The sequence below is a fragment of the Pongo pygmaeus genome, chromosome 11, assembly GCF_028885625.2.
Source record: "Pongo pygmaeus isolate AG05252 chromosome 11, NHGRI_mPonPyg2-v2.0_pri, whole genome shotgun sequence".
Taxonomy (NCBI): Eukaryota; Metazoa; Chordata; class Mammalia; order Primates; family Hominidae; genus Pongo; species Pongo pygmaeus.
In genome coordinates, this window is record NC_072384.2 from 69609469 (window position 1) to 69623307 (window position 13839).

The 13839-nt window shown below is 33.7% G+C and overlaps 1 protein-coding gene across 4 annotated transcripts in view; it reads left to right on the forward strand.

The window, feature by feature from the left end:
- UBR3 (ubiquitin protein ligase E3 component n-recognin 3) overlaps positions 1-13839 on the forward strand; it is a 256230-nt gene that overhangs the window by 177101 nt on the left and 65290 nt on the right. For 3 of the 4 annotated variants that reach the window (XM_054476978.2, XM_054476979.2, XM_063648298.1), the window contains exons 28-30: positions 2363-2575; positions 4194-4330; positions 10658-10743. In XM_054476978.2, the coding sequence (XP_054332953.1) occupies positions 2363-2575; positions 4194-4330; positions 10658-10743 (436 nt within the window). The remainder of the gene's footprint in view (positions 1-2362; positions 2576-4193; positions 4331-10657; positions 10744-13839) is intronic. The other variant, XM_054476980.2, reaches the window with a different exon arrangement.

Sequence of the window (13839 nt, forward strand, 5' to 3'; positions counted from 1 at the left end):
TTGGGGGCCAGGTACGGTGGCTCATGCCTGTAATTTCAGCACTTTGGGAGGCCGAGGCAGGTGGATCACCTGAGGTCAGGAGTTCGAGACCAGCCTGGCCAACATGGCAAAACTCCATCTCTACTAAAAATACAAAAATTAGCTGGGTGTGGTGGCGAGCGCCTGTAATCCCAGCTACTCGGGAGGCTGAGGCAGGAGAATTGCTTAAACCTGGGAGGCGGAGGTTGCAGTGAACTGAGATCGCGCTATTGTACTCCAGCCTGGGCAACAAAAGCAAAACTCCATCTCAAAACAAACAAAAAAAAAGAAAACAAGGCTGGGCGCGGTGGCTCATGCCTGTAATCCCAGCACTTTGGGAGGCCGAGGTGGACGGATCACGAGGTCAGGAGATCGAGACCATCCTGGCTAACACAGTGAAACCCTGTCTCTACTAAAAATACAAAAAAAATTAGCCGGGAGCTGTGGCGGGTGCCTGTAGTCCCAGCTACTCAGGAGGCTGAGGCAGGAGAATGGCGTGAACCCTGGAGGCGGAGTTTGCAGTCAGCCGAGATCGCGCCACTGCACTCCAGCCTGGGCGATAGAGCAAGGCTCCGTCTCAAACAAAACAAAACAAAAAAAACGGGAAAACCACTTTGGGATTGGATGAGAGAGTGCTTCCTAGGATGTAGAGAAAGAGTGCCAGGCAGTATGCCAGGACAAAGTTGAGATTGGAAACAGTTTGTAGCAAGAAGGCATTTTATTTTTCTCTGACGACACTCAGTTTGAGTGCAGAATTAGAGATGGCATACATTGGATTAATTCAGTATGAAGGCTTTGTTTGGTGTGAATGATGAAAGGACACATGGAGGGCGAGTGGGAAGTGTTGCTATGAGTTTTTGAAGTGGTAGACAATGGTGTGCAGACAGGATAAGGAAAACCTGATGAACTGGGAGAAAATGAAGGGAGTAAAGGAGGTGGAAGTTGGTAGTCAGAATATAAGATGTTTAAATTTAATATTTTCAGATCACAAGTAATTTTGAGTTATTACAGGACAAGGATGTTGTTATGGTAACAGGTGCTGGAGTAGAGTGGAGGCCAAAACTATAGGAGCTGATGAGGTTAAGAAGCTGAAGGACTAAGGTATAAGATTGGTTATGTACATATATAGTGAAACTGCATAGGAAGATGCAGGACTTGGAGTGATGAGGAAAACATATCGAGGTACCAAAGTCTTCAGTGGTTGCCGGCAGTAGGTGGCAGTGAAAAGGAAGGAAAAGGATAGTATTGCTAAATGACATGAGCTACAAAGACAAGGGAATGCAGGAGTAATGATCTCAGGCCAGCCCCAGAGGGTGCTGAGATGTGAGAGATGTAGGAGGGTGAGTTGAGAGGGTTTCTGGGGGTGCTTCAGGAGAGAACCTAGCTTCAGTTACAGCAAAAAAGAGTATCTAGCATTCTTTGGAATTAAGGCTGTCAAGAAGCTTATCACAGAATGTTCTTCTGTGACCAGGACCCTTGCCCCAATTTTTTAGCACACTTTTTTGTGCATTTTTAAAACTTAGCTCACAAATCTTCTCTGGGAAGGCTTCTCTGTTGTGGCATTTATCACACTATAATTTATTTGCCTGATTTTGCTTTTAAATCGTGAGTACCTTAAGAAGGAAAAATGTATCTTAACTCTTTATGCTATCACCTTGCACAGCATTTATCACATAGTAGGAGCTTAGTAAATGTTTGTAGAATTGGATTTAGGAAGATATGTTGTTACATTTTTAAGGGCTTAAAAAGTTAATGTCAAAAAGTGAAAAATAGAATTCATAGTTCTCTTAGTCAAAGTACTTGAGATGCAAGATATAATGAAAAGAGCACTAACTCAGTTGTCCAATCAGTTGTATTTAGCAGTTAGACCCCTTAGAAGTCACTTTTTTTGAGACTTATTTACTCTTAAAAGCTATTTATCCTAGATCAAAGAACATGAGCATTGGGATAATCTTCCCAGTAGTCAGTTACAGATTATGAAAACAGGGGTATGGGGTAAGAGGAGGGTGACCCACTTTAATGTGGCCTGTTTTTTGAATTATTCTGTATCTTAAATCCACATTTCAGATTAATTGCACCATCACTTGAAGGTTTCATACTGAGAGAAGAGTAAGATACTTAAAACAGTGTATTGGTGAGGGCAAGTGTTATGTAATTGCTATGATGTAAGAAGTGATTTGGTGAACTTTAACAGTTAAATGAAGGATTTTGTTTATTTCTTTATGACATACATTAGAGATGTCTTTTTTGTATGGTTTATTAATTTACTATAAAATGGGTGGTATAATTTTTGTTTTCTATGAATGTGTATATCATGCATCTGTATGTTTATTTCGTCTTTTAGAATGACCAGGTTCTTCAGGGCTTCTCAGTGGACAAAGGAGAATTCACGTGTCCGCTCTGTAGGCAGTTTGCTAACAGTGTTCTTCCATGTTATCCTGGAAGCAATGTGGAAAATAACCCTTGGCAACGTCCTAGCAACAAAAGCATACAAGATCTCATAAAGGAAGTGGAGGAGCTGCAGGGACGACCGGGAGCTTTCCCAGTAAGCATCAGTGTAAGGCATAAATATCCTGGTTAACTCAGCTCTGATTTTCTGCTTTCATTTTAATTCAGTTTATAAATTACTCTGGACTTTTACATATTTAGTAGAAATTGCTTTTAGAGGTTTTGTTCTCTTCCATTTATACTTAAATAAAAGTAATAGAACAAATTATTATCAAAGGCTATACTTCTCTTTAGGCTAAATTCTGAGTTTTAATATACATCTTCTAGGTCAAGAACCCCTATAGGTTTAGAAAGAGTTAGGCTCTTTTAAGATGTTCAAGTAGGCCAGGCACGGTGGCTCACACCCGTAATTCCAGCACTTTGGGAGGCTGAGGCGGACAGATAACTTAAGGTCAGGAGTTTGAGACCAGCTTGGCCAACATGGCAAAATCCCGTCTCTACTAAAAATACAAAAATTAGCCAGGCGTGGTGGCGCTGAGACAGACAGATCACTTAAGGTCAGAAGTTTGAAACCAGCCTGAACAACATGGCAAAACCCCATCTCTACTAAAAATTCAAAAATTAGCCGAGCACAGTGGCACACACCTGTAATCCCAGCTACACGGGAGGCTGAGGCAGGAGAATTGCTTAAACCCAGGAGCCGGAGGTTGCAGTGAGCTGGGATCGTGCCACTCCACTCCAGTGTAGGCAGCAGAGCGAGACTCCTTCTCAAAATAAAAAAGATGTTGAAGTATTTAAAAACAAACACACAAGCTATATATACTCTGTGTGTGTGTGTGTGTGTGTGTGTGTATATCTCAATATAAAGCACAATTTAATCACTTCAAAATATGCCCATTAGGTATGTTAGGATTAAGAAGATATATTTACACAGACATGCACATGTATTTGCTGTGTGTATGTGTATTTGAGAGATAAAATATTGTGTAATTGATGGAACTGTTCATCACAAGTCAGACTACTGTAGGGGGAAACTCATCTTTTATCCCATCCAGTAGGATTTGTTTGGTCTAAATTCTTAAAATATTTCACCTTCATAAAAAAAAAAAATTTCACCTTCATTATAGATTTATGATATGGTCTCTGAGAGAAGTGACAGCTGTGTCTGGTTTATGTAGTAAATTTGTGAAAATTGTGAATATTTGACTTTTGAAACAGAAATGCATACTTTAAACCTAGATAGATTCATCTGGCAATTCCCTTTCTCAAGCGAAGACTAATTTTAGAATTTGTGGTCTGTTTAAAATTTTATAAATCCAAATTCTTATGTGTTTAAAATATGCTTAAACTTACGGGACATTGATATTATTCTTTGAAAAATGAACTTAAATGAAAGTCAGGTTTTTTATAGACATGGAAACTTTGTTCTAACATATTATTTTAATACCATCATCTCATTGGCTTAGCATAATTTATGTGGTTAATTCATAGTTGGATTACAGTGTTACCAGTCACAATGTAGAATTAGAATAAAAGATCACTGTTTAGAGAGTATTTTTTAATTGGTTTTATCTTTGTACACTAAATATATTTATAATAGATAATGTTCTGTTTTGACTTTTTAATTTTAATTTCCTACTATGTTCATATAATAAACATTCTAGTTTTAGACCATTATTAAAGAAAGTAAATATAAACTTTATATGTATGTTTGCATTTTTTTATAGTCAGAAACAAATTTAAGTAAAGAAATGGAATCTGTAATGAAAGATATAAAAAATACCACTCAGAAGAAATATAGAGACTATAGCAAGACCCCGGGCTCACCAGACAATGATTTTCTCTTTATGTACTCTGTTGCTAGGTAGGTATATATAGTATATACTTTTTAGTTTACTTATTATTAATAGTTGATTTTATTATTTAATAAATATTTGTTTTATTTATTTAAGGGATGCATATTTTTAATACCAGTTGAAATTATGGCTAGTTTTAGTGCCTGCTAGGATAACTATAACTGTGCAGCTTTCTTTTATTTCCTGAAGAGGTTTTATTTTAATGAAATATTTGCATAAATGTTACTAAGCATTATAGTACATGGGGGAAAGTATGTTACTAACATTTTGGGACAGATATGTACCTTGAACATGTGAGTATTATCTATGAGACCTGTCAAAAAGTGATAATACTGAGAACTAAAATATTGTAATATGTTAAACACTTTGATTTATGGAAAAATAAGAACAGTAAGAAATAGAAGAACTTTGTTTCACATAGAAACTGGAAAGATCTAGTGATAACCTAAAAGACAGGAGTTTAGAAAAATCAGATAAGGGAGAGGAAGCAAGGGATCAGGCATGTTCTAAACCTCAATTTGTAGTGAGTAAGGGGCTCAAGAAAGCTGTTAGAAGTGAATGTTTCTCATCTTTCAGATTAGGAAGGATTAGTCTAATTGTATGCAATACAGAAGCAGTAGTTCTAAATAGGAATTTTGGAAAACTTGCGTGAAAATGCAGAACGATAAAAGCAGTAAATAGAGGAGAAACAGACACAACTAAGAACTTGTAAATGCATTCTGCCAAAACTGACTCTGTACATCCTTGAATATCTTTGGAAGCATACTTTATATTTTATCTAAGTAGTATTGTAATAGGTAAGATTTAGAGAAGTAATGTGACTTGAAGTCATACAGCAAGTTTGTGGCAAAGTAGGATCTCTTGAGTCAAGGTTTACTGTTTTTTTCAATTGCTATCTTCCTTTTTCCTCTCCTATGTTTAGCTTTTATAGGTTCTATTATGTATATAGTTAATCATGGTTATTCTTTCTGGCCCACTCCTGGAACAGAGGGTAACAAAAGAGTAAATGAACTATACATAGCCTTTGGAACCCAGGAGAAATGGAACCAGATTTAGAATAATTGCAGCAAGCAAATTAGAGCTCAAGATAAGGAACATTAGTTGGTCTGAGAATGCAAATACTGGACATGGGTTGATGTAAAAGGATTTAATGGATTGGAAAGTAACTTTGTAGTCTGTATATTCCTAGCCTCTTGTTTATTTAGAATGTTTTTGGGGAAGACATAACATTTAGTATTTTGTTTCTGGAGAGTTACTAGTTACTACATTCTTGCAATAAAAGACACTTTATGTGAAAACAAAACTGAATATAATTTAACTTTGCCAGGGTGCCAAGGTTTTACAGAACTTCCATATGATATTGTGATTATAACATTGTAGATGATTGGGTTGAATATGTATCAACTCAGTTCTGCTATACATATTTATACACAATCACAGACCTACACACATTTATGTTGCTCATTTATTTATGCCTTTAATTTTATTAGAGTTGACGTTTTAAGAAAATCTTTATTGAATGGGAATAATCTGTAATTGGAATTTTCCTGTAGTATGATAAATCAAACAATTTGATTTAAATATAATTTAGTGGAAGTTTTAGATCCTTATTTCTTGGTTTAAGTTTATAAGTAACTTACAGAAAAAAGCTTGCAGTAATAATGGGAGACCTTCTGGATCAAGACATTTTGGTTCCTCTGTTTTTTAGAGAAGCAGGGACAGATGTCAGATGCTTTACTAAGTTGTAGACGGAGAAACAGAGAAAATATACTTCCCCCATCCTTTTCTTAAACTTAATAAGTTCTAAAGCAGCAAAACAATAATTCTGAAAATGAGTGTATATAACACTTTAAAACTTTATTATCCTTTGCTTGGAATTCCCCAAAATATTGCAAAGCACTTCCAGCAAGGTGGCATTCCTTCTCTAAGTTTTACTTAGCCATTACAAAGAAAACAAAGGCTGGGCATGGTGGCTCACACCATAATCTCAGCACTTTGAGAGACCAAGGCAGGAGGATTGCTTGAGACCAGGAGTTTGAGACCAGCCTGGACAACATAGTAAAACCCTATCTCTATGAAAAATAAAAAAAAATTAGCTAGGTTTGGTGGCACACATCTGTAGTCCCAGCTACTTGGGAGGCTGAGATGGGAGGATCGCTTGAGCTATAAGAGATGAGAGGTCAAGGCTATAGTGAGCTGTGATTGAGCGACTGCACTTCAGCTTGGGCAACAGAGCAAAACCCTGTCTAAAGAAATAAAAAATAAGATAAACAAATTGACTCAGAAATTAACAACATATATTGAAGGAAAAAAGTATGTTGTATTTAACTAGGTTGTAATTTTCTCAAAACAGGAAACCAGGCCTTTTATGCATAATATATAACTTATTTATGCATAACATATAACATTTATTCCTAAAAGGTGAACATTAAAATATTTAGCAATATTTAAATATTTAAGTAAAATATTTAGCAATAAACTTACTTTGAATTAAGTTTTGAATTAAATGTAGTGATTTTTAAATGTAGAATTCATTAGAACTTGCACGTGTATTAGTAACGTGAGTGGAATGCAACCCTCATTTCTTAGAACTGAATTTTTCCCTGCTGAATAAGGAATTTTGTTTGCTCTTCAGAGGGTTTGAATTTTGGATATTTAGAAACAAAGTGTTTCTGGTGAGTTTTAGAGCTTTTCTTTTCTTTTTTTTTTTTTTTGTAAGACAGTACATGTCTTTTGGTTTTAAATTTTATTTGCATGGTGAAGCCTTGGAGAATTTTCTGAGGGTATCAGAGAAGAAACTGTTGGAAAATCCATTCAGATTTAAAATAATTTAAAAATTAATCAAAATCATTACATTCAAGTTTTAATGTATTTCCAAAATTTTCATTTTATTGCACATATCAGTCATCTAAACAGATAATGGAAACCAAATTGGGGGGAAGAAAGTTTTCTTTTTTCAATACCAATCATTATTTTGTTCTTGAAACAATGAATGACATGAATTTCAGTAACTGATTTTTCCAAGGATTTTTGGACTCGAGTTTCATATAGGCTAGAGATACTGGTGAGTAGCAGGTGGTTTGTGTAGAGAAAAATGGAAAGAAAATGAAACATAAGTAACTGCAATGTAGGTGGAGAGACATCTTTAAATGGTGGGTACTCAATAGAGTGAATGTACCTTCATAGGTTAGTTACTTTGTAAACTAATCATGTTCAAAATAAAAGGGATGCTTGCTAAATACCAAATTATGAATCCTTTTAAAAAAATTCTTTCCTAAAACAATCCTTTTTTGGGGCTTGGTGGGGTCAATACTGCATTTAAGGGAATGGAAGACTTAGGAAAAGAAAGAAAATAAACTGCAAGGGCTAAAGAGAATCTTATAATTGGTTACATATCAAAAGAAAGATGTTGTCAGTTCCCATTTTTTTCTTTTTAAGCATCTTGTCAGGTACCCTGGGGATTTAGAAGCTATATTTGAAATAGTCCCTGTTCTCCACGAATTTACAGTTTAGTTGGAGAGTTGGAACTAATATAACATCAATCTATATAACAGAATATAATTTGTTTTTAAAAATATCATATAGAAAAAGTACTGTAGAACTTCTAAAGGGAAGATGAGCAAATTGAAATATAAAATATGTGTAAGTCCTTCTTTCCTGTCCCAGGAAAGCTTCCTGGAGAAGTTAAAACTTGAATTGCCTCTTGTATAATATAGGCTGTGGTATGGATGAAGATACTGGTTTTTTTTTTTTTTTCCCCTGAGAAATTGAGTAACTTGCTCAACTACTAAGTGGTAGACTCAGGCCTTGAACCTAGATCTCTTTCCAGAAGCTTTGCCCTTTTCACAAAACCAACGTGTGTTTGAGAATGTGGGGTGTGTAGTATGTGTACACACGTTTGCTTTTCAAATTATGGTCTAAAATAGAAGTTAGTGTTGAATGGGGGGTTGAAAGGACAGCATACTTTGGTCATGCAAAAAGAAGCTGGAGCATAGTTAGAGGGGTTTTTAATGTGCACATCTAGGTGGCCACTAGAGTAGGCTTTAAACAGTCTTTCTCATCATTCTTTCAAATGTAGAGATTTTCTCCTCTTTTTTTTTCTTCCAAACTAATTTGAATGTATTTGTGTTAGAAAATATAGAAAAGAGTCTGCTTTTCTTTGACAGCAAAAAGCTCAGAAAACTTCCACTCCCAGCATATCTTTATTTTTGCATCATTCATTGAGGAGGAAAGAAACATAATATTGCTGTGTGATTTTCAGCAGTCGGACATGGGACATATGACCCATTTGTGTGTTCTTTAGCATGTCTCAAAGGACCAATTTTGACATAAATGAAACAAAGAAAAGTTGGTATTTAGAGCCATGTTGATTTTTAAAATCTTAGATATTGCTGGATACAGTGGTGTGCGCCTATTCCTGGATACTTGGGAGGCTGAGGCAGGAGGATTGCTTGAGCACAGGAGTTCAAATGCAACCTGGGCAACACAGCAAGACCTCATCTCTCAAAAAAAATTTTTAAGAAATGTAAAATCCTAGATATTATTACACATTAATCCTTTGGATAGGTAGTTTTTGGTTTTTAATTCAGAAAGAATATTGCATAGGAGATCTTCTGGTCATAATCTGCAATAATTAATTAGATTTTACTAGTTTTTTTCAAGTATTCTTTACAATGAAATTCTTAGTAACATGTTTGTCATCCGTTATATTTGGGGATTGAGAAAACAGAATTGTTCTTATATTTATATTTTAATAATTATTTTTGCAAATATGGTGAAATGTTGACATTCTGGTTTTGACATTCATTTGTAAGTATTGTTTGTGTTTCTGGTTAGCTCTCTTAAAAGTACTTTCTAGGAAATCTTAGTTTTTATAAGAGAATATAGCCATTAATTTTTTTCTACAGATTAGGCAACAGAAGATTTGTGAAAACAAAATGTATTGATCTCATTTATATTCCCTTGATGAAGGAACACATGCTGGTCTCCGCTCGCTTTCTGTCCACTAGTATGAAATCCTTGTCCCTGCTTCCTTGCTGGTAGGTTTTTAGAAGTTCAGTGAGCAATGCAAATCGCCTGAAGGGTGGAAAATTCCCTTGTCACACAGATGCCCTTATCAGCAGCAACCAGATGGAGCTCTGAGCTGGAACGTTATCGGTGTTAAATTGCTTTTTCTCCCACCCTGAGTAGAGAGGATTAAAGCATTCCTTTAGAAATGGGTGGCAAATGTACAGACTTAGGAATATTAATATTTTTTAACAATTTGCATTTATAAGTAAATACATGGAAATATAATCTCAAAAAAAATCCATGTTCAAAATTCAGCCAAACCAGTGCAAAATGTTTTGTTTTAAATAAAATAGAATAATAGTCTTTCATGAATTCACTTGCAAAGAGTAAGCTTGAAACTTTTTTTTTTCTTTTTTTTTTTCAAGTGGGAGACTATCTCACTATTAGGGTCAAATGCATATTAGGGTCAGTTTTGGTTGTAGAAAATAAAGGTATGTCTAAGTGTATTCATACTGTTGAAGAAAAATACAATTTAAATTATTTCTCAGAGTTGTCATTTATTTTGGCATAATTGGTTCTTTTACTGTTACTGTTTTTGAGTAAATCCTTAGATTCTGCATTAGTTTGATTTTTGAAATGTTGATTTATTAAATATCGCTATTTTGTAAGCTAATAATTGCTAAATACCTTGCAATTTCAGGTCTGTATGAACAATATTGATGGTTAGCCATATCAGTAGTTACACAGTGTATTTTAATGAAACTAGTTTTAGAAGTCCATAAGAGAGACTGCTGTTAAATTATATGTGTTGTTCATAGCCATTTCGATATTAGTGATTTTGTTTCTTAATATTGATTTCCAGATACCATCTAACCTCCAATGAATGATAACCATTTCTCTGATAGAAAAATTGGTATGCCTTTGTGTTTTATATGGCAGTAACCACCTACACAGTGGCTGACGTTGGAGTAAAAATTCTTTCTTCATATTCATATGCAGGTTTATGAAATATGTTGCAGTTTTTTTTTTCTTAAGGCCTAGTTTTTAATATGTGCCAAGAGTTGGGACTTTGCAACAATTGCACCATGATGTGTGAAATTTTTTGCAGGTGTAAATATGAACATATAAGTAAGGATGGATAAATTGTTCCCTTTGTATTTCTAAATATCAGATAAATACGATTATTACTGATACAACATAAAAACTGCTTTTGCAAAAAATAAAGTTGAAGAACTTTATTTTTTAGGTTGATTCAGACATGTCAATAAAGCAGATTAATAAAGAATCTTCAGTTTAATGACTGAGATATAATGTTTTACTTACAGAACCAATTTAGAACTTGAATTGATTCATCGAGGAGGCAATTTATGTTCAGGTGGTGCAAGCACAGCTGGCAAAAGGTCTTGTTTAAGTAAGTACTAAATAGTGCTAAATTTAAAAAAAATTCTGTCATTTTTGGAAGCATTGACAGGAAAAGTGACATTTTGGTATATTTCAAATTTTGTCTATGTTATATATGATCTATTTAGATAGTGATATATACTTTAAATGGTTAATCTTGTACTTGGAAGAATCATATGAATATTTAGCTCTTTCTAGATTATGATTACCTAGCACATAAATGTGATGCTAAGTGACGAGGTTTATACTGTTTCAAAATTAAAGCACTGTATAATTCTCAGCTATAAAAAATTGTTCTTAAACTTTAATTCTCTTAAAGAATTTTTACATCGAATTAAGAAAATATTTTTATAAAGACAATATATGTTGCCCACAGATTTCTATTATATTATTGCTATTAAGATATTTGTGCTATATTTTGATGTGTATATTAAAATGTATTGAAATTGCATGTTTGCTTTTATTTATATACTTTATGTTATAAAATGAGCATAATTCTTCAATCTTGTTTGTAAGGATATATTTGAGAGAAGTGTTATTTGTAATTTAAAGTAGATTTTCATGAGCATGGCTTTGATGCTATCATTTTTTAGTCATTGATTAGAGAATTAATGTGCATAGTAGGAATAATATTATTGAATGTCAGCATATAGCTGATTATTGGCCCCAGATCACTGGAGTTGAAATATTACCTAATGTGATTGGTGTAGGAAATAAAACTTGTTTAAAACACATAATATATTCTTTTGAAAAATGAATATATATTCTTAAATACTAAAAAATAGTATTAAAAATTATCAATACATGTTGGTTTTTTAACAAAATATATGTTATTTCAAAAAATATGTAATTTTGAATTGATTCCAAAGCAAAGGGATGATCAAAAGCACTTTAAAATTTCTAACATAAAAGCAAACGTATGTGAAATTTTAACTTGGTTATCTTTAAAGTCTTATAAATTGCATTAGAATTTGATATTTTCTTTTGGATTGTCACTTTATTCCTAGAACTTAAAATTTTGGAGGTTATTATTTTTGTTTTTTAACCGAGTATTAGTAAAATTGACCCCTTTATGCATTCATCTAAACCCTGTTTCTATTCAGTGCTTTACTAGTGTGTTTCACAGGAAGTTGTTGATACATGGGAGTTTTAGTTTCTAATCTGTTTGAATTAATAGATACAATAATCATTTTAGTTATATAAATTATTCCTTCTTGTTAATTTGTTATTAATTGATGTTTGGCATTGGCTGATAATATTCCAGAAACTGTTGTGTTACAGTGTTTACTTTAGCGAAGGGTTTTCTGTTTTTAAACATCTACTTAATTTTTTCTCTGAGGCACTTAAACTTATCTAGAGGCTTGTAAATAATGAATTTATCCAGATTCCTGAAAATAGTAATAAAATTTTAGTGGTAATCACTTTAATTACCAGAGTCAGTTTTGTAATTTAAATTGTTAAATTCAGACTTTTACTTCGTTATTTTTCCCTTTACTAAATAAGAAATTATACTGTGCCAATATAGAAAAAGTCATGATAAAGTTTATCCTAAATATAAGTTAATATGTTTCTTAGTTTTTGTATAATTTAGTATTGTTCAGTTACTTATTTATCCTAATATTAATAAAAGCAGCCTGTAATTCATATATATATAGAATAGGTTGTATATATTCAAAATCCCACTATCTTACAAGTGTATGAACTTAGTATTTGTTATTTATTCAAACAAAATTCAAACTTAAGTTGTGCACCAGGACTTAAATTGATGATGATTCATGGGATCTCAGTGCAAATATCTCATTTTTTTCATCTTCCAGTGCAACTTCAGTGGTATTATTAAAAAAAAATTCTGTCTTTTTTCTAGGGAAAAATCTTATTGTATTCATATTTTCCTTTTCCCATTGATTGCTCTTTATTACTTTTTGAACATCTAATTTTTAATGTTTTTTTCTTCCATAATGTTTTTGAGGAGAGTGAGAAAATGCCTCACTGATTAAGCAAATGATAAGGGGAACTTTTTTCATTCTAAGAATATCACACTTTTGAAATACTGTTCTGTTATGACTTCTTGATGAAACTGAAAATTTGTCTAGTCAAGAAAATTTTTAATAAATTTTCTCTAGAGAGGATTGCGTAATGCCTGGTATATAATTATGGACACACACACACACACACACACACTGGGGGAGAAAGGAAGAAGATTGTTCTTTCTACAACAATGAAAGCAAAAAATATTAATGGCCAAATCTCTACTGAGAAATAAAATTGAAATGGAACAATGCCATTCAACTACATCTTCAAACATTTTTGAATAGTTGAGAGTAGTTACCAGTGTCAATCAAAATAAAAGGTCAGTCCTAAAAATACATGTCTGGGAAATTTTCCATAGTAAAAAGTTACTCAAATTAGCTCACATAGCAGCATAGTATGGTATTTTAATAATATAATATCCTACATTTGTAGTTTTAAAGTTTGTAAAGTTCTTTCACATAAATTATTTAATCTTTAGAATGACCATGTGAAATAGGTGTTATCTCTTTTTCATAGAAAAGGAATCTCAAGTTCAGAGTGATTGCCTTGCCAAGTCACACAGCTGGAAAATGTCAGAGCTTGCACTTGAGCCCAGCTCTTCTGACTCTAAATTCAGTTATATAAGACATATCTCCTGCCCTTAAGTGTCCCAAAGGATGCAGAACTTTTAAGACCTTTCAGCTGTCGGTTTAGTCAAAGACACTCTACTGTACAACATTGCCTTGGGATCTTTCCAGGCCCTTCTGTGCTAACTCTCCTATTTATCTTGTCTATTTTCTTTTGTCAGCCTTTCACTGTGAATCCTTTTTTGTTCGTTTGTTTTTGTTTTTGTTTTGAGCCATCTTTTCGGACATTTTTGCAAGTCCTGAGTCCTTCTGCCCTGGATACCAGTTAGCTCTTCTTTATTCCTTGCCAGTTTGCTGGCTGGTTCCCCTTGCTCTTGCTATGAGCCATGTGTGTTAGTTCTCACATGTAGCATAGCTGCCAATTCCTGGGTCAGAGCTCTAGCCCGCCTCCTTACCCACCAGGGAAGATCAGGCATTTAAGACCATGTATTCAGCACATGATACTGGTT